The sequence below is a fragment of the Jaculus jaculus genome, chromosome 7, assembly GCF_020740685.1.
Source record: "Jaculus jaculus isolate mJacJac1 chromosome 7, mJacJac1.mat.Y.cur, whole genome shotgun sequence".
NCBI classification, from domain to species: Eukaryota; Metazoa; Chordata; class Mammalia; order Rodentia; family Dipodidae; genus Jaculus; species Jaculus jaculus.
The window spans coordinates 70,315,087-70,335,586 of record NC_059108.1 but is presented as its reverse complement, the minus strand read 5'-3'; the positions used below and the strand labels follow the sequence as shown (position 1 = coordinate 70,335,586).

The 20,500-nt window shown below is 45.7% G+C and overlaps 2 protein-coding genes across 19 annotated transcripts in view; one reads left to right on the top strand and one right to left on the bottom strand.

The window, feature by feature from the left end:
* Positions 1-20,500, bottom strand: part of Thtpa (thiamine triphosphatase) — a 50,901-nt gene that overhangs the window by 866 nt on the left and 29,535 nt on the right. For 7 of the 13 annotated variants that reach the window (XM_045154033.1, XM_045154034.1, XM_045154032.1 and 4 more), the window contains one exon: positions 486-1,037. In XM_045154033.1, the coding sequence (XP_045009968.1) occupies positions 486-1,032 (547 nt within the window). In that variant the 5' untranslated portion in view covers positions 1,033-1,037. The other 6 variants (XM_045154031.1, XM_045154039.1, XM_045154038.1 and 3 more) reach the window with 6 other exon arrangements.
* Zfhx2 (zinc finger homeobox 2) overlaps positions 3,513-20,500 on the top strand; it is a 39,310-nt gene continuing 22,322 nt past the window's right edge. For 4 of the 6 annotated variants that reach the window (XM_045154026.1, XM_004661804.2, XM_045154027.1 and 1 more), the window contains exon 1: positions 3,513-3,810. The gene's annotated coding sequence lies outside the window, so the exon portion shown is untranslated. Of the gene's footprint in view, positions 3,811-8,637; positions 8,713-16,553; positions 16,686-20,500 lie in introns of those variants that run through there. The other 2 variants (XM_045154024.1, XM_045154025.1) reach the window with 2 other exon arrangements.

Sequence of the window (20,500 nt, the reverse complement as noted above, 5' to 3'; positions counted from 1 at the left end):
TATATTCACTGTCTCACATAAATGTACTGTTTTTGCCTTTTACTTAAAGCCAAGAAAGCTTAGCCAGCATGGTGACCCAAGCCTGGGGTGATTATAGCACTGGGAAGGTTGAGGCAGGGGGTTCAGGGCCTGCTTAGGCTATATAGCAACAATAGCAAAATAAGGGATCTAGAAGCTGTAAGAGGATAGAAGTTTGGGAAAGAAAGGATCAAAGCAGAGACCTGATATGGAACTGAGAACTAAATGAGAAGAGTAGGATTAATCCTACAGACATGAAAGAACTAAATCCAAATTAGCTGCTGTAAAAGAAAAAGCTAGATTTGATTATTAAACTGTAAGCAGACAGGATCCTCTAAGAAATCGCTAAAACAATTTCTGTTACCAAGACAATCCAGAAACTTTCCACCAATACATGATCCAGCGGGCAACTCCAATAAAGGGAAATGGGAGGAGGGAAAGCAGAGAGAGAGGCCTGTCTCCCTCACCAAGCATGCTGCTGATGGTGAGGATCTTCGCCAGGGCAGCGGGTACTTCAGCCTCCTTGTGCGCCAGGACCTCTACCTCACCGACAGCGTACCCGAAGTCCGCGGTATCCAGGTCCACTCTGAGCGTCGGTTCCTGTTCATCAGTTCCGGAGAGCACTAGCTTCCAGGTACTCCGGTTAGTCACAAAACTAGCTACTTCCTGCAGCCCCAGTGGACCCAGCACAGCAGCCACACCTGCAGCCCCTAGCCCCTCAGTCCCCAGCAGCTCAGAGAGCCTGGCTACAATTGCAGATTCAGATGTAAGTTCCATGTACTCGGTGTGTGGTCCGGAGACACCTGATGCTCCAGGACATTTGAGCTCCCATCCACTACTTTCTCTTTGTCTCAACCAGTGATCAGACCGCATGAGACTTAGCTCACTGGTGTCGTAGTAGGTGTCTCGGAAGGTGACTTGGTGCTCCAGGGTGCCCCCCAACTCCTTCAGCTTTTCCTCTGTGCCAGGCCCCGGAACAAACTTTCGCTCCACTTCGATGCAGCCCTGGGCCATGTTATCTGCAACAAACATTTACAATGATTCACTCAGCACTCAGGGATGCTCAACCTATATCCCAGGTCTAGGATGAATTTAAGAGGCACCCACTGTTTCAGAGCTCTCTGATTCTGTGCTATGATGCCTGTTTGAGAGGCTTTAGGAAGCTACAACAGTTAAATGCTATCACTGATAAATGTGCTGAATCCAAAGGACTCCCTAGAAAGCAGGCCGTTTGGCTGATGACCTTTCAACATCCTCTCGCCTTGCTAATCCGAGAGGTCAGCGGCTCACTGCTCAGGATGACCCGCCCTTTTTCGCCATAGCACCAAGGGAGACGCCTCTCACCCCGGAAGCCGAGGGTCTCTCTCGCGCGGGCCCGGAGGTGCGGGGAGGGAGCCCACGCCACACCCGCGAGGAATGCCGGGAGAAGTCCATGCCCCCCCCCCCCCCGCCCCACACACACTCTGCGCCTAGCGTGCCCAAGCAGCAGCAGCCATATTAGACCAGTGGTGGCGGGGCCGTAGGCAGGCTGGGCCCAAGAGGCCTATAGGTTTTGGATAGATTTGACTCTTGCGATGAGCAGAGCAGCGAAACCGTCTCCTCACGTTTGGCTCCTCAACCCGGATCTCTCCTGGAGCTAAGGTGTAAACCGGGTCTTGGAGCCTTAGTGTAAGCCTGACACCCTGAATCCTGATGCACGATGGGAGTTGTAGTCCTAACAAGGCATCTCGCCTTCTCTAGCCACCCGTCGCTATGGTGACCGGAAACCTGCAATTAGTGCCAACAGGACTCTACCTAATAATGTTGAACTGATGGGCGGTGGGGAAAGTGGAATGCAGAGCCAGAGCGTAGGCTCTTACTTGCTTCCACTCCTTCCTAACGTGGGCCGTAGGTGGACTTGATGAAACAAACCACCCTTGACACTGCACAGTTTATGGTTGCCCACTAAGTGCAGGCCAGTGGCAATGGTTTGGGCCGAATGGGGAAATTGTTTGGCTACCCAGAGTGTGTCACTGTTTTAATTTCTTGACACGGGGGTCTCGTGTAGCCCAAAGTGGCCTTGAGCCCCTAATCTTCTTGCTCCACCTCTTCGTGCTAGAATTTACAGGCATGCATCACTGATGATCCCTTGCCTCATACGTCCTGTTACTAATGTTTAGAATAAAAGGTGGTGGGAAACTTTCTGTTAGAAAAGGAATATTCAGCATTCACATAAGACAGCCGAGGGCTCGAGAGAGGACTTAGCTGGTGGAGACACTTTCTTGTAAGTCTGATGGCCCAAGTTTGATTCCTCAGTACCCATGTAAACCCCGCTGCCCAAAGTGGTGCATGCATCTGGAGTTAGTTTGCAGTGGCAAGAGGCCCTAGCAAGCCCTCTTCCTTCCTTCCTTCTTTCTTTCCTTCCTTCCTTCCTTCTTTTCTCTTTCTTTATTTCTTTCTTTCTCTCTCTCTCTCTCCCTTCTTGAAAATAAATAATACATTAAAGAGAAAAAATAGCTGAGTGTAGTGGCACATGTCTGTAATCCCAACATTTGAGAGGCTGAGACAGGATCACCTCTGCAAGTTGGAAAACAGCCTTCGCTAAGAGGGGGAAAAAAAGAACAATATAAATAAAATACAGAAAGACATGAGTAACCCTCTAGTTTAGGAGACCACACAGAGAAGGGTCCTGTCCTTACTCTTTCTGAGGACTATAGTGTCTGACCTCTTAATGAGAATACTGTCAACTCCTAGACTTCTGTTACTGGTGAAAAGTATCAGGGCCTGTACCTATCGTTTTCTCAGTATGTTTCTGGAAACATTCGACCAGGAGCAAGTATTATGAGGTGGTCACTGGTTTTCAGACATATCTTAAACTTGGGATGTCATTAAACTACTTCTATCCCACTGAATTGAGCCTTCTATGTCAAAGGAAAATAGCAGGTCTTGCTGGGACAACAAAACTGAAAAAGCCAAAGATCATTGAGTAGGGAGGAAATAGATACCAGCCCCTAAATCTTCTCATTGGCCCCTATTTCACTCATCTTTTACTTTGCAAGTTTTGTTGAACCAGGAGGAACTAATATATTTTCTGTTGTTTATAAGGTCCAATCCAGTAGAGCAGACACAGCTGTATGTTTATAGGAATGGACTAGACTCCAGAGCCAAATTTTGGGGTTGATTCAGCTTCACTTTCTAGATATTTGGCCTTGGGAAAGCTACTGCCACACAGTTCAGGCCCCAAGCGCGGATCCAGGCTCCAGCATCGAGGGAAGTCAGGCCAGGCTCGTGGCCTGCGGGAGGGCGGGGGCGAACAGACTACAACTCCCAGCATGCGCCGCGGCGGGCGGGTCGCTGCACCTGCTCAGTGGGGCCGCCCCGGGCGCCTGGGTATTGATTATTCCATTGTGTGGGACGCCTCGGCTTCAGCCAGTGAATGAGGCGGAGGAGTGAGGGCGAGGAGGAGGAGGAGGAGGAGGAGGAGGAGAAGGAGGAGGAGGAGGAGGCAGGGAACAAGCGAGTGCCCAGGGTGAATCAATGGAAACTCCCTCACGAAGCCGGGAAAACACTTCAGCCGCAGCCAAATAGCATTGATTATTTTCTTTCACTTCCCTCACCGCCGTGAATTTATTTATTTATTTTTCCATCTCCGTCCCCGACGCCCCGGAGCGAGCGCTGAAGGGAGGGAGGAGGAGGGGGAAAAAAGGAATCAACACATCGGAGAAGTCCCTTCCAAGAGCCGCCCCCTCCCCTCCCCGCCTCGCGCTGCTCGGCGGCCGCGGTTCGACTCCCGTCCCTGCTTCCAGCTGAGGTGTAAGTGCATCGATTTCCGATGCGGCTGGGTTGTTTTTTTTTTTTTTTTTGGTTGTTTTTTGGTTTTTTTGTTTTTTGTTTTTCTCTCTCTCTCCCTTTCGCTCTTCTTCCCTTCTTCGCTCTTTGGAAGCTCGAAACCGAAGGGAGAGGAGGCACTCGGAGACTGCCGCTGGAGGGGACGAAGAGGGACGGGAAGGGGCTGGGGGAGGGGACACGGACATACTGACAGACAACCTGGGCCGCCGGGGCAGGGAGGTGGGGTAGACTCAGCCTGCGAGCGGGAATGGGGGACGAGATGCGAGGGTGGAAAACCGGGGAAGGGAAGACAGGGGCCCTCTGCACAGAGGGTAGCCAGAGCCAGACAGACCGCGCCGAGCTGCACTGAGAGAGGGTTCCCCGGAGGGCAGGGGAGGCCGGGTGAGTGCGAGGACCCGGAGCTGTCAGGCTGGAGGTGCTGGGTCGCAGAGGACCCCCGCTGGCTGCGGGATGGCGGGGAGGCACCGCACCGGGAGGGCTGATGGATGGACTAGCGCGGGGTGCGGGGTGGGAAGGGATGTGGATACTCTCAATTTTCGTTTTTTGCCTGGTGAGAATAGTCCCATTCAAGGTGAATCCCGTCTGTCCTACTCCCCTACCACGCCAGCTCTCTATACGCTCGTGTGTGCCCTCTTGTCGTTTTTGAGCCCTGGACCACGCTTCTTACTGTGCCTGTGGCCCCGCTAATCTCAGATTTTGCCATTCTTCACTAGACTTCCCCACCCCATCCATCTCCCGTTTTGTGTGTCACCGTGGTCTCTGATGTGACTCTTCCCAGTTACTATGTGTTACGCCTTGGCTGCCTGTCTGTTCTACCATCCAGGATTCCATGCCCTCTCCTTCAGGGTCTGTCTACAAATCTGCGGCCTTTTAAGCTACTTTGGAGTTATCAGCCATGACTACAGTAGTCTCTCTGGTAAGGGGCCTGAAGAGTAAGGATAAGGCAGAGGGTTGCCCTCGCAGCATGGGCAGGACAGCCTCCTTTACCTTCAGCAGGAAACCCTGGAACTTCTAGCATTGTTGACTGTCCTCTTTACCATGTGCCTTCTTGTCTCCAATGTGTCTTCTACCTTTCCAAGAGCTTTCCACCACAAAACTCATCTCTACTGACTTAATTTCTATATCTATCTATCTATCTATCTATCTATCTATCTATCTATGTAAAATTTCACCAGTTCATCTCATCCCATTTTCCTATCCCTGTATCCCATGAGTTCCCTTGCTTATTCTACATCTTTGTTGCCTGTTCTCTTTGGGCACCTTAAGTTTCTTTTATCCCTGACCCTCCTACCCAGCATTGTAGCCCCAGAAACAGAAGAAACCACAAGCAAGGGGCTTAGAGGGGTGGGGGTTATGGTTTGTGATGGCACATAAACAGGCCAAGAAATCAATTTAATGGGCTTCCAGGGGCATATAACCCCTTCATCAATCTGTGTCATTATGTCAGTTAACTGTCAACTTTAATTTTGAAAGAGGATGTTCTAAGCTCCACCCTGCCTGCCCCCCCCCCCCCATCCTTCAGTTCATTCTAGATATCAGTGGCTTTTTCTTCACTTTTTCTCCTGGGCTTCTGCTATTTATCACATTTGAATTCCAGACCATTCTTTATGAGACAGGTTTTATTACTGTGAGAATCCCTATCTTATGCAAGGGGCCAGGTTAATTCAGTATAAAGAACAATAAAGGTGAGTCAAGGGTTTAGAGAATTTAATCTTAGTTTTAAGCCCATGATTGTTTTTCTAGACCCCAGAATCTTGGGAGGATAAAAGGAGGAAATAGACATGGGCAGATGATGGAAGATTTCAGAGGTGAACAAGATTATAGAAGGGAAGGGGAGACTGGGTGCAGTAAACACATGGGGTAGAAAGATGTATGATGTGAGGACCATGCAAAGGAAGGGAAGAAAATGTTTGCAGAATGGGAAAGAAGAGGAAGAACTGAGGAGTGATTAATGAAAAACTGAGAAAATGACAAATATGAGTTGATAACTATACAGAAGGATAGAGGAAGAAAAGTGATAGACTATCCCTAGAGAAGCTGTCAACAAATAAGCAAAATGAAATGAATACAATGGTCATGTGGGGGAAAAGAGGAGTTGAGGAATAAGGTGAGGCAGGAAGAGAGTGTGGTACAGAGATGGTAAATGGATGGCAAAGACAGAAGTACTGAGCAGATCAGAGTTGAGTGGTGCAGAGCTTGGAAGGGGAAAAGAGGACAGAGTGAGGAATCAAAGGAAACAAATGCTTCTGGTGTGACGACAGCACAGCGTGACCAATGCAAAGAGCACTGCAGGGGATGGGCAATTTGGAAGAAAGGGACTGGCAGAAACACCACTGGGCCCTAAAAGAGAGATGTTCATGAGGAGAGAGAGTGCAGGGATGAAGAGAATGGGATAGAAACTCCCACCAGCATTCATTCCACTGGTGCCATCAGTCACTAACCCTCCAAAGGCCTTTGCTTCAATCCCAAGCCAGAAGAACACAGCAAAGAGGTGAAAAAGTGAATTCCTATTTACTTCATGTGACAGCTGTGTGAGAACCAAAGACTTCAAGCCTCTGATGTCATAAATTGCTGGTGTTGCCTGGGCAACTTGACAGGGTACCTCCTTCCATGATGTCAGAGGCAGCTGGTGTTACTTTACTGAGACCCATACAGAACAAGGTACTGTTTTACCAAGAAGCTACATCATGTATGAGGCCAAAGCCAGGGCCTGAGCCAAGTCAAATCTGTAGGACTCTTGGCTCTGATAGTTTGACTTTTCTTCTATAGAGCTGTTCTTAGAAAAAGTTATCAAAGAGTACTCCTGTTTGTGAGTGTCTGAGATTGGCTAGACACTGACAGATCCATGAAGTGACCTTGAGAGACAGTGGACATTGAGGTTGGGATGGTAGGAATGAAAGACAGGCAAAGAAGGAAGAGAATTAAAAATGGCAGTCACAGATGTGATGGTGCACACCTTTAATCCCACCACTTAGGAGGCAGAGGTAGGAGGATCATTGAGTTCTGTGACTTTGAGGCCAGCCTGAGACTACATAGTAAATTCCAGGTCAGCCTGGGCTACAATGAGACTCTACCTCAAAAAAACAAGAAAAAAGGAGGAGGGTGGGCTGGAAAGATGGCTTAGTGGTTCAGGGGCTTGCCTGCGAAGTCTAAGGACAGAGGTTCAACTCTCTAGAACCCACATAAGCCAGATGCACAAGGTGGCACATATGTCTGGAGTTTGCAGTGGCTAGAGGCCCTGGTGTGCCCATTCTTTCTTTCTCTCTCTCCGTTTCTCATAAATAAAGAAAATTAATGGCAGTTAGAAAATAGAAAAGGAAATGGGCTTTGTAAGCAGGGAAGAGAATGATTGAAAATGTCAGATGAACCTGACTTTGCATTTAGGAATGAAGGCCAAAGCCAGAAATGCAGAAGAGCTGTGGCACGGTATAAACTGATACTCACATAGAAAATAGTGGAAGGTTCTGAAATGACAGAGGTCTCAGTAGAATCTGCCTAGGTAAAGATGGAAATAAGGTCCCTTTAGTTTGAGAGACAAGGGTTAGTCACAGTGTTCTTCTGAACAAGACAAGGACTACACCTCTCTAGCTTTTGAGGTGAGGGGAGCAGATGAGACAGGGTCTAACTATGTAATACAGGCTGGCCTGAAACTCAAGAAGATTCTCCTGCTTCTGCCTCCCAAGTGCTGGGAGTAGTGGCTCGAGCCACTCTAGTTTCTAAATAGTTTCTAAACCTAGCAGTGTTTACACACAGAACAGGCTTAGTAAGTAATCTATTTAGGGGGGCTGGAGAGATGACTCAGCAGTTAAGGCACAAAGCCTAATGACCCAGATTCGATTCCCCAGTACCCACATAAAGCCAGATGCACAAAGTGGCACATGCATCTGAAGTTCATTTGCAGTGACTGGAGGACCTGGAACACCCATTTTCTCCCCGCCCCTCTCCCTCTCTCTCTCTCTGCTTGCAAATAAATAATTTTTAAAAAGTATCTATTTAGGGCTGGAGAGATGGCTTAGTGGTTAAGGTGCTTACCTGTGAAGTATAAGAACTCATGTTCAAATCTCCAGGTCCCACATAGCCAGATGCAGTAATGCAAGCATGCAATGTCACACATGTGCCACAAAGGGAAACATGTGTCTGGAGTTTGTTCACAGCAGCTAAAGGTCCTGGCACACCCACTCTCTCTCTCTTTCTCAATAATTAATAAAAGTATCTATTTAGCAAATGTTAGTCAAGGAGACTTAGGACTGCTCTCCTAATTCTTCCCAGATCTTTCAGGCCCAAATCTGCACAAATAGGAGGAAAGGGTGGAAGCATGTACCAGTGACAATGAGACCTGAGGGCAGAAAGAGGAGAGACTGGGCTAGGGCCACAGAGGGAGATAGTCAGGGCTAACTTACAGAACTGATCTTGGAGTCTGCCTAGAGACAAGAGGAGAAGATGCATGAAACATCACAGGAGTCTAAGAGAAGATGCAGAGGAGGATAAAGAGGCAAATTCCAAAAAAAGAACAAGGTGTTTTCAAAGAGTAGGCAAATAGGAATTGAAGTAGTATCCCACCCATTCCCAATCATAAAATTACAAATGACAGTGATATATGCACACAGTGATTATGAATAAATAAGTCAGTACCAGATCTGTTCTCAATACCTGTCCCACCTGTAATCTCAGGTGATTTCAAGGAAGTGAGCTGGGCCAAGTGGACCAAAAGACAGGAATCAGAAGTTACTGCTCCCCAGACCTTGATGTAAACAACCCTGTAAGAGATAGCCTTCAAATGGACTGTTCATTGTTGAAAGAGTCTAGAAGAGGGGGAGCCAAGAGATAAAGAATTCACCACAATTCAAAGGATATCTGCAGAAAGATGTAAGTACACAGAGCCAATAGAAGAGAAATGTGTTCCTGTAATAAAGAGCCCAAATGGGTTGAGAAATCTAGGAAAGAAGACAAGGAAACAGTGTTGGGAACCTGGAGATAGTTTAGAAAACAAAAAGCCAGGGCAGCAGGAGAGGGGCCTGGTTGGAGGAGACCTGAAAGGAAAGGACAGTGGTGGCTGCATGTACTGTCAGCCACCACTGACTTGGGCAGCTCATATTTTGCAGCAGGTGACAGGCTGTCGACACAGCGGTCCTTTACCTCACTGTTAGAAACTCATTTCATTGATTTTTCCATCTTTCTTCTAAGGCTCCTCACACTCAGCTCAGGCATCCCACCACCCACTTTCCCAGAGCCCCTTGCATCTCTGAGGAAAGCCCAGCAAATTAATTGTCTACCTATCCCTCCTCCGCTGCAGGCTGGGAGATGGGTGAAAGATTTGCAGTGACTTCCAGCTGGCAGACTGCTCCTGTCCCTAAGCTACACCAGTGGCATAGGGCCTGCACAGATCTGAATCTGAAACATTTTTTGTTGCTATTTGTGTGTGTGTGTCAAGTTCTTACTATGTAGCAGTAGCAAATTTAGAACTGGCTACAAAGACCAGGCTGTCATTGAACTGGTAGTGATCCTCTTACCTCTGCCTCTTAAGTGCTAGAAAGACATTCTTTAAAAAAAAAAAAAAAAAGAAGAAGAAGAAGAGCCAGGCATGATGGCTCGTGCCTATAATCCCAACACTTGAGATTTGAGGCTGAGGTAGGAGGATTGCTGGGAGTTCAAGGGTACCCTAGGTTACAGACTTGAGTTTGAGGTTAGCCTGGGTTAGAGTGAGACCCTGCCTAAAAGAAAAAAAAAATCTTTTTGGAGTTTGGAAGATGGTTCTGTCAGGAAAGTGCTACTAAGTAAGCCTGACAACCCAAGTTCAGTTCCCTAGAGTCTACATAAAGCTGGACATGGAGCACAAGTGTCTACAATCCCAGCATACCTACAGAGAAGAGCGAGGCAGACACAGGACAATCCCAGTGACCAGTGCAGCTGTAAATGATAAGACAGACTGCCTCAAAACCCAGGTGGAAGGCAAGGACCAACAAGACTGGGATTTTTCTTTTCTGTTTTACTTAGAAAGAGTCTTATTTATCCCAGACTGGCCTTACAGACAAGACTAGCTTTGAACTTCCAAGTGCTGGTATTACAAACATACACCACTATGCCTGGCATCTTTTCTGTTTTCTACCAAGACAGTTCAGCAGTTCAACTTCCCCCACCCCCACCGCAAAAATCAAATTAAACAATTATCTATTGTGTTTGGTCAGGAATATGGGATTATCAAAGCTTAACTTTGGAATTCACAGCAGGGCCATCCGCCAGAATGGTGTGCACATAAGGACATATGCAGTTAGGAGAACATAATTATCCAGTGTTTACAAGAGCCTTCCATAGAGAGAAGCGGGTGTATGCATGAAGGGTCTGCTCCATGGTAACATGCTGATGTGCCAAGTCATTGAGCAGGATGGGTTTAAGCCAAAAAATTTTATTTTGTGTGTAGATATTTTCTCAGTATAGCCTCCAGTCACAGCTAACTAAACTACCTTTCACTTTGGGGCTGGGCTTTGACTGCAGGAAGAAGTAGACCCCCATTTCCATCCTTAAAATTTTCATCCCCTCTTTCCTTCCCTGTTCTGTTAGTTACACAAGCCCAAGACCCCCTGCTCTTGTTCATCTGTGCATTTTACCCAGTGTGAGTCTAGGTTTTTCTACCACCCTCTTCCCCCGCTCACAGGCCTCCTATCTTCTCAATAGCTGTTTCCATTTTGGGCAACACATGCCTTTCTTCAATGTATGACTTCTCCAGGCTCTGTGGTTTCCAAAAACCTAGAGCTACATCTAGTGCTTTAGGGTAAGAAGTACACTGGAGAATAGCAAAAGAGAAGAGTAGAAATAAGATATAGGTTCAGGACAGCCAACAGTAGTGGCACAGGCCACCACTTGGAAATTGGAAACCAGAGGACTAGTTCAAGATCATCCTCAGTTTCATGAGGAGTTTGATGCCAGCCTGAGCTACACAAGACCCTGTCTCAAAAAAAAAAAAAAAAAAAAAAAGACTGAGCCTGGAGAGTGACAGGGATGGAGGGAGTGACTTGGTGATAAGAGATTAGAGGCAGCCTAGAGAGATGGCTACAATTTAAATGAAAAGGAGGGGCTGGGGAGTTACTCAGTGGTTAAAGGTGCTTGCTTTGCAAAACTTGCTGCTGCCAAAGCACAAAGTGGACCATACATCTGGAGTTCATTTGCAATAGCAAGAGGCCCTGGTTGCAACAGTACTCTCACTTGGTTTCTCTCTCCTCACAAGTAAATAAATTAAAAGTAAAACAAGAAAGAGTAGTAGGTTATGTGGACAAGAAGGGAACTGGGAAAGCATGGAGCTATGCCAAGCCTAGAAAAATGAAACTTTCAAAGATGAGGCAGATGGGTGGGTGATCATGTAAGAAAGTCAAATTGAAAAGCCGGACTTCAACACAACCACCAGCTCAATCCTGAGCTCAAACCATAATGGTTTTGACCCTTGCTGGAGGAACTTTAGTGACAAATTAATGATGATAATGAAGTCAGTGCCCCTTGTTTGTCCTTGCAATTTGTCCTTTTGGCCAGACAGGACAGTATGGGGCCGGGGAGAGGACAGCAGAGGTGGAAGGTGGGGGAGGGGCACAGGAGAGGAAGGAGATTGGAAATGTGGAGGACTGACTTACTGTGGAGACTGCAGGGAGGGTGCTTAGGGAAAGGAATGCAGGAATGGAGGGGAGGAAGATGGGACAGGAAAGGAAAAGAAAAGAAGAAAAGAAAAGAAAAAAGAAAAGAAAAGAAAAGAAAAGAAAAGAAAAGAAAAGAAAAGAAAAGAAAAGAAAAGAAAAGGGTGAGAAAGAAGTGGAAGGTGGATGAAGAACAGAGCAATAGGGATAAGAGACCTGGAGGGAGGAAGAGCTGAGACAGCCATGAAGAAAGGAACAAGGCCAAAGCTGCAAAGGCTGCAGCTGGTGAGACCTGTGGGCGGGGCCTCATCTCCATCTCTAATGGCTGTGAAATGAGGTTGGCCCCATTAGAGGCAGCAAGAGTGTAAGGAGAGCACACTCATTAGGGCTGGGTCTTCCCAGTAATTACCACCATGCCAAACACACCCGTACAAGCCAGCCACCATGCAGGCGCACAGCAACACAGGGCACAGAGAACCCTCATGCTGAATGGAAAGATCCAGGCCTACACAAATGTAACCGCTTGGCCTTGGGGGCTATCTACCTGAGGTGAGCACCTTCACTAGCTCCCAAAGGAGTCCCAGTGGGGGTTACACACAAAGTGCAATAATGATACACGTCCTTCCAAATTCAAAAATAAAGCACGTGGGTAGAAAAATCACCATTTCCATTTATTCATTTATTGATCACATCCAAAGTGCTATAAAAAAAAAGTGGGCAGGGCATCTCGGTAACAGTCATGTTTACTCTTGCTTTTTTTTTTTTTTTTTTTTTTTGTATTTTCCTGGCACAGTCAGTTCCACTGTAGCCCACGGAAGTAGATATAGCATGTGAAGAGAATCATGACAGCACATGCTCAAGGCACCCAGGGCCTAGCAGCATTCAGATTCAAGGACCTCAATGGAAATGTAAATCTGCCAGAGTTCAGAAGCTTACACATCACTTAAAAAATAGAGGCCCTGCAGTCAGGCCACCCGCATTCCAATCTTGCTTCTTTCTAAGTGAGACCTTAAAAATCACTGAACCCATCACAGTCTGTTTCCATGTTTGCAAAATAGGAAGAATAACTATGTGCATGTGTTAGATGGTAGTGGAAGATTAGTGACATGATGCTTGCTGAGAGCTCCACATAATACCTGTCACATGGTAAGCATTTCAAGATGGTAGCTCTTATTATGACAACTACAGGATGAGTATCCCTTACCCTAAATGTTTAGGTATACTTTTCTATAAATATAGAGAACTTTAGGAGAGGACCAAAGCCTAGACATTTATGTTTCATACATACTTTATACATAGGAACCTTTGGGAAATTTTATACAATATTTTAAGTGCACCTATGTTTTGTTTGTGACATAATGTTGGTCAAAAAATTTTAAGGTTTTGGGCTGGAGAGCTAGTTTAGTGGTTAAGGCATTTGCCTGTGAAGCCAAAGGACCCAGGTTCGATTCCCCAGGACCCCCATGAACCAGATGCACAAGGTGGCGCATGCATCTGGAGTTCTTTTAAAAAAAAAAATTAAGGTTTTGAAGCCAGAGATACATACATGCCTGTAATCCCAGTACTAAAGAAGTTGAGGTAGAAGGAATGCATGCATTTGAGGCCAGCCTAGACTACAGAATGAATTCTAGGTCACCCGGCCTTTAGCAAGACTTTATCTCAGAAAAATGGAGAAAAAAAAAGATTAGATTTTGAAGCTTATTATTTTTTTGTTTTGTTTTCAAGGTAGGGTTTCGCTCTAGCCCAGGCTGACCTGGAATTCACTATGTAGTCTCAGGCTGTCCTTGTTAAACTCACAGTGATCTTCCTACCTCTGCCTCCCAAGTGCTGGAATTAAAGGTGTATGCCACCATGCCTAGCTGAAGCAGTTTTTAATGTTTTTAAATTTTATTTTTATTTATGAGACAGAGAGAACTGGTGCACAAGAGCCTCTCAACCACTATAATTGAACATGTATGCCAACTTGTGTGCATGCACCATCTTATGTGCATGTGTCAGTCACCTTGTGCTTCTGGCTTATGTGGATTCTGGGGAGCTGAACCTGGGTACTTAGGCTTAACCACTAAGCCATTTCTCCAGCCCAGCTGTATCATTTTGTATCACTCTGGTCCAGGCTGACCTGGAATTAACTATGTAGTCTTAGGGTTGCCTTGAACTCTCAGCGATCCTCCTACCTCTGCCTCCCAAGTGCTGAGATTAAAAGCATGCGCCACCATGCCCAGTTTCCAGCTGTATCATTTTTAACTTTATTTTTTTTTATTTGCATGTTTTTGTGTGTGTATGAGCACACCAGAGTCACTCAAACCTGGACTGGCAGGCTTTGTAAGCAAGTGCATTTAACCTTTGAGCCATCTCCCCAACTTCTGTTTTTCCTTTTGTTGTTGTTGTTTGTTTGTTTTCGAGGTCGTCATGCTCTAGCCCAGACTGACCTGGAATTCACTATGTAGTCTCAGGGTGGCCTCAAACTCATGGTGATTCTCCTACCTCTGCCTTCCGAATGCTGAGATTAAAGGCATGCACTGCCACACCTGGCTGTTTCCAGTTTTTTAAAAGACAAGGTCTTACTCTTTAGCCCAGACTGACCACAAACTCTCTATGTAACTAAGGTTGGCCTTGAATTCTTTATCTTCTTGCCTCTCCCTCTGGAATGTTGGATTACAGGTGTGTACCACCATGCCTGGCACTTTGTTTTGTTGTACTTTTTTATTTTGATACAAGAGCTCCTAAATTGCTCAGGCAGGCCTTGAATTTGTAATCCTCCTGAGTAATTGGGACTGTAGGCCTGTAACACAAGCCAGGCTTTTGTGTCATATTTAAATGGAGTTTTTGTTTGTTTTTTTTTTTTTTTGAGGTTGGGTCTAAATCTAGCCCAGGCTGACCCTGTTCATTCACGGCCCTCCTTCTACCTCTGCCTTCTGAGTGCTGGACACACTCCTGCCCCTTCACTTCCATCATGTGGTTCCAAACTGATTTCATGTGGCTGTCCTACAGCTAGAGAACAGGAGCCCCTCTGAATCTTGATTCCCCAGACTTATGCATTAGAGCAGCCCTGTGCTGCTGTATTGACTTTTTTTTTTTTAGTTTTTCAAGGTAGGGTCTTGCTGTAGCCCAAGCTGACCTGAAATTTTTCTAAATTTTTGTTTATTTTTATTTATTTATTTAACAGCGATAGACAGAGAGAGAAAGAAGCAGATAGAGAGAAAGAATGGATGCACCAGGGCCTCCACCCACTGCAAATGAACTCCAGACACATGTGCCCCCTTGTGCATCTGGCTAATGTGGGTCCTGGGGAATGGAGCATCTAACCAGGGTCCTCAGGCTTCATAAGCAAGCGCTTAACCGCTAAACCATCTCTCTAGCCCCTGACCTGAAATTTACTGTGTAGTCTTAGGGTGGCCTTGAACTCATGGCAATCCTCCTACCTCTGCCTCCCGAGTGCTGGGGTTAAAGCGTGTGCCTCATCAAGGGAGATGCTTGAACAGGATGCTCTTCACCTGGACATCTACTTCTACTAGTAGCAGATGTCATCCAATGCATCTCAGAAAACCCATGCACATGTGAATGTGTCTAGTTTTAGCCCACAACTTCCCTACTCCCTACTCATACACATCTTCCTTAGAGCCTCTCCTGTCTCCTCACGTCACATCCAGTTCCCTCATGCCTACAGTAAGCATCTTGCATGGTATAAAACAGCCTCTTTGATGCCTCCTTCTCACTGGGGCAGCCCACTTGCCCAATCTGATGCCAAAGCTTGGGAAGTTTGGAAAAGATGTTGTATTTACATAGGCAGATTAAGATCCAGCTCCATCCCCTCTTTTGCCTTAACAGTCTCTTTGCCCTCTGTGACATTTCTTCTTCTTGTCAATTTCATTTCCCTTCATGTTCTTTCTCACTCTTTTGGATAAAATTAATCTTAAGAAGTAAGCACTTTCTAAATGCTTATGAGGATGAGGGAGGTTTAGAAGTAGGTTAAAGTAAAATGGAGAAATGATTTATATTTTTTCATTTTCTTTTTAAACTTATAAGGTAAGATTCAGAGACATAAAATTATAGTTTTAACTGCAGGGAGTCAGGCCTGGTGGCATAAGTGTGTAATCTCACCTACTTGGTAGGCTGGGTCAGGAGGATCACAAATTCAAGACCTGCTTGGACTGCTGAGTTTGTTCAAGACTAGTCTGGGCTATATATTGAGATCTTCTCTCAAATAATAAAAGAAGCAAATATCTCAGAGGTAGAATATTTGCCTAGCATATACAGGGCCCTACGTTAAATCCCCACTACCACAAAACAAACACATAAATACTTGAAAAACATGGATGCAGGCTGGGTGTGGTGGTGCATGCCTTTAGTCCCAGCACTCGGGAGGCAGAGGTAGGAGAATCATTGTGAGTTTGAGGCCACCCTGAGACTACATAGTGAATTCCAGGTCAGCCTGGGCTAGAGTGAGACCCTACCTCAAAAAACCAATAAATAAATAAATGGATGCAGGAAGTGGCCATAGTAGTTTTGACCCAGGTATTAGCTCCTGCAATGTATAGTTAAACTATAAGCCTATGAGAAGCTTCCTCTCTTGCTCTGGGAATAATGGATATCTCCAGACTTAGTAGTCAAGAAAGCCAAGTAAAAACTAGGCATGTAATAAAGTGGTAGAGCACCTGTCCAGCTTGTGCAAAGCCTCAGGTTTGATGCCCAGAATCACAGAAAAAAATAAATAAATAGTCAAGTAAGAACTGAGTTCTGCTAGCCAGTTATAGTCCCAGCACTTGGGAGGTTTAGATACAAGGATCACAGACAGTTTGAGGTGGGCCTGGACTTCAAAGCAAGACCCTATCTAAAATAAATAAATAAATAAATAACCAAGAGCCTGAGGGAGATGGCTCCATGGTTATAAGCATTTGCTTTCAAAGCCTGTTAGGGTTCTGTTCCCTAGTACCCATATAAAGACAGATGCTCATGTGTCTGGAATTTTCAGTGCCAAGATGCCCTGGCATGCCTATTCATTCTCTCTCTCCTCATAAATAATTTAAAAAAATAAAACTGAAGTGAACTCTGCTATGAGGAGTTTTTTTTTTTTTTTCAGTCTTGCTCACCTGTTCTGCCTTCAGTTGAAAAGAGTAATAACTGGAGGATGCATCCATCAAGAAAGGGGCAAAGCAGAATGAACCTTGCTCTGTTAGGCACCTTGCTGTGCTCCACAGGAAGAAATAGCCAAAACAGAAGGTAAAGAGCTCACCTCACTGATTCTTGTCCATGCACCTCTCATATGTGCACACCTAGAAAAGGAAAGCATCAATATCCATTACTCCCATTTTCCCAGATAAACAGTCTGGATAGATAACTTACCAGCACTGTTTTTATTATTATTATTATTATGAGTAGTGGAGCAAGATGGAATCTGTGGCTGCCTGGATCCAAATCCCATGGTCTTCCACTACCTTAAAAAATAATGCTCAGAGAGCCAGGCATGGTGGCCCATGCCTTTAATGCCAGCACTCAGGAGGCAGAGGTAGGAGTATCACCATGGGTTCAAGGCCACCCAGAGAATTCAGAGTGAATTCCAGGTCACCCTGGACTAGAGTGAGACCCTGCCTTGAAAAACCAAAATAATAATAATAATAAAGTTCAAAACTGGATGTGGTAGTGCATGCCTTTAGTCCCAGCATTCAGGAGGCTGAGGTAGGAAGATCATTGTGAATTTGAGGCTAGCCTTAAATCTCAATCAATCCCAGGTCAGTCCCTGGGCTAGAGCAAGATGCCATCTTGAAAAAGTAAAATAAGTAAATAAATAAAACTCAGGGCTGAGGTTATAGCTCAGTGATAGGCCTGTTACCTAACATATACTTGGCCCTGGGTTTAGTCCCCAGCACCACAAAAATAAAAATAAAAATAAAAATTACAGGAAAAAGGGGTAAATTTTGCTTTGTGTTTTCTTTCTTTTAAAAATATTTATTTGAAAAAGAGGAAAACAGAGAGGCATATAGAAAAACTGAGTGCTTTTTGCTTTGTGTTTTCTCTTTTTTAAAAAAATACTTATTTGAGAGAGAGGGTCCACTTATTTGAGAGAGAGAATGGGCCCTCCAGGCCCACTAGTCACTACAAAACAGACTCCAGACGCATGTGCCACCTTGTGCATCTGGATCCTGGGGAATCAAACTTAGGTCCTTAGGCTTCTTAGGCAAGTACGTTTACTGCTAAGCCATCACTCCAGCCCTGTTTTGTATTTTGTAGAGAGGATAAGTCACTGTGTCCCCTATCTGGCCTGCCTTGTCTTTCATTGTATTCACTCCATGACCACTAGGGAGCAGTAGTGTTTCTTTTCCTCACCCGGCTGTCAGAGGTAGGTCTAGATGGAGCTCCAGGGGAAGGGCCCCAGGCCTGCTTTTCCTCCAGGTTGGCAGACTAGTCCAAGCCACACCCTGGCTCATCAGTGAGGGCCAATACTCTTCCTTCCTCAGACTTTATTTCAGTCTTTTTTCCATTGCCCTCTTGGCACTAGGAAGTCTTTGGTTAAGTGTCAAGGATTTTACTGGGTCTCAAAGACTGCCTTCAAGGTTTTCTACTGTTTATGCAACTTCTAATTCTTTCTGTTTGTTTCCGCTTCATATTCTCATTCTCTCTCTGTCTCTCTCTCCTAGCTTACGACTTACGGGCCTCCTGGCCCCCTGGTATCTTCTACCACTGACAGATCAGCAGTTGGGATTGTGTTTTGCTTATGGGCAGTGACTCCTTCAGTGCTTTGAAAGTAGCATTTCCACCCTTCCCATTTCACCCTGAAAGGTGATAATACCAAAAAGGAATGAAAGTCTCTTTTCTGTCTCTCTACAGCTTTCTCTTATCCCATCTGCTCCTCAGTGATGTCAGAGAGTTGAACAGTAGGGAGGGAGGATGCAATGAAAGGACAACCAGGGAGCTCCAGAGACTTGAGGGCCATTTTGGGGCTGGTCAATCCATCTCTAGGGATGACTGCATCTTCAGAACTCTACCCTCCCTTGGCTCCCTCCTTCCCTCCCCCTCAGTGGCAGCATCCTTGTAATTTAAAGCTCTCTCTGTCGCCTCTAATGTGATCCTCTCATTTTATTGACTCTCTTTGCTGTCTGTGGTGCCCCTTTACATCAATCTCTGCTCTAATCACACTGCTGCCACTGCATGCTCAGCAGACCCTCTCCTCTGCAGAGCCTATCCCTTACTCTTCCCAGCTTCCTTGGCTCTGTCCTACCTCCACTACACTAGCTAGCTCTCTTCCTCCCCATGTCTTCGGAGGCTGGAACACCAGGGCCTATGATGGGATATCTCCTGCCTTTACCTACATGTGAAACTTGTCCCAAGGGAGAAAAAAATGCCCTTAAAGAAAGCTGAAAAGGCTAGTGTGGTGGTACACATCTTTTTTAAAAAAGTATTTTATTTACTTTATTATTTGAGAGAGAGGAGAATGGCTGTGCCAGGGCCTACAGCCACTGCAAACAAACTCCAGACGCATGCACCACCTTGTGCATCTGGCTTATGTGGGCCCTAGGGAACCGAACTGAGGTCCTTTGGCTTTGCAGACAAATGCCTTAACTGCTAGGCCATCTCTCCAGCCCGCAGTGCACATCTTTACTTCCAGCACTTGAGAGGCAGAGGTAAGAGGACTGCTGTGTGTTCAAGGCCATTCTGAGACTACAAGTGAATTCCAGGTCAGCTTGGGCTACAGCAAGACCCTACCTTGAAAAACCAAAAATAAATAAATAAATAAATAAATAAAAATAGAAAGCCGAAAAAGAAAAGAAAAACCTCGGGAGAAATGGTAGTGAGTCTGAAGGGGATGAATGAGAAACTTGGCCTGGAGTGTAGAGGGTAGGTGGGAGATGACTTGTAGGCCTGTTTCTGCATCATCTCCAATTAAAACTAGGAAGGACAAAGGAAGGGACATAGAGATTCAGAAAGGGAAGGAAGATAGAAGAGGGAATGGAATGAAAAAATGCTGCTGCAAAAGATTCCTAATAAATAGTGGGTGATAGGAGAAGCACTGAGAAGAGGGAGGGGAAACTGATAAGGGTGCACTGCAGAAGAGATCAATTTGCAATTGAAATTTTTGTAAAAGAGGGAGGATAGGTAAATTGGGAGTTGAAGAAAAGACTGGCAATTTTATTTTATTTTATTTATTTATTTATTTTTTGGTTTTTTGAGGTAGGGTCTCACTCTGGTCCAGGCTGACCTGGAATTAACTCTGTAGTCTCAGGGTGGCCTTGAACTCACAGCGATCCTCCTACCTCTGCCTCCTGAGTGCTGGGATTAGAGGCGTGCGCCACCACGCCTGGCTTAAGACTGGCAATTTTAAACAGATTTGCCAACCTACCCTGTACCTCACCTACAAGCTAGCCTAAAGCTTAGCTCCTTTGATTTCTAGCTAGCAATCAGTGGTCTTTTCCAGTTGTGAAAAGTGCTATGGAGAGGGAATCTGGGAAGACTGTGGGGTTGGGAATTTTAGGTCTTTCCAGGCCACATCTAAACTGTAGTGTAAAGTTGGGAGTCCACAGGGCTGGACAGGTGGCTTATCCTGACATATGTGGTTATAAATAAGAGACCCTGCCTCAAACAAGGTGGGAGGCAATGCCCAACACCCAAGTTTGTCCTCTGACCTCCACATGCACCATGTCACACGCATGCCCACACTGAGACATAAACACACATGCCATACACAAATCTTCCCCAAGTTCACCTCTGAGGTCCTGACATGAAGCTTATGTTTACATAGAAGGCAAGAGATATACATAATTAAGCAGTTCTGGTCAAGGTGTGGTCCTGCCCATCATGTCAGGGCCAGGCTGCTGTAAGGTGGTCTGAGAAGTTGCCAACACTATGTAAACTTTCTTTCTGGGAGAGAAGTTCCCCTTCTAGCTGGAACAGGCTTCAGCCCTTTCTTCCTCCAAGCATGAGACTCCAAGGGAAATTCCTTGGGGTGTATTGTCTCAATAGTCTGGTAGGCAAAAGGAGAGGCACAAGTGTCTCTAGAGTATCTTCCTTCCTGCCAGGACAGTACTATAAATTGATTACGT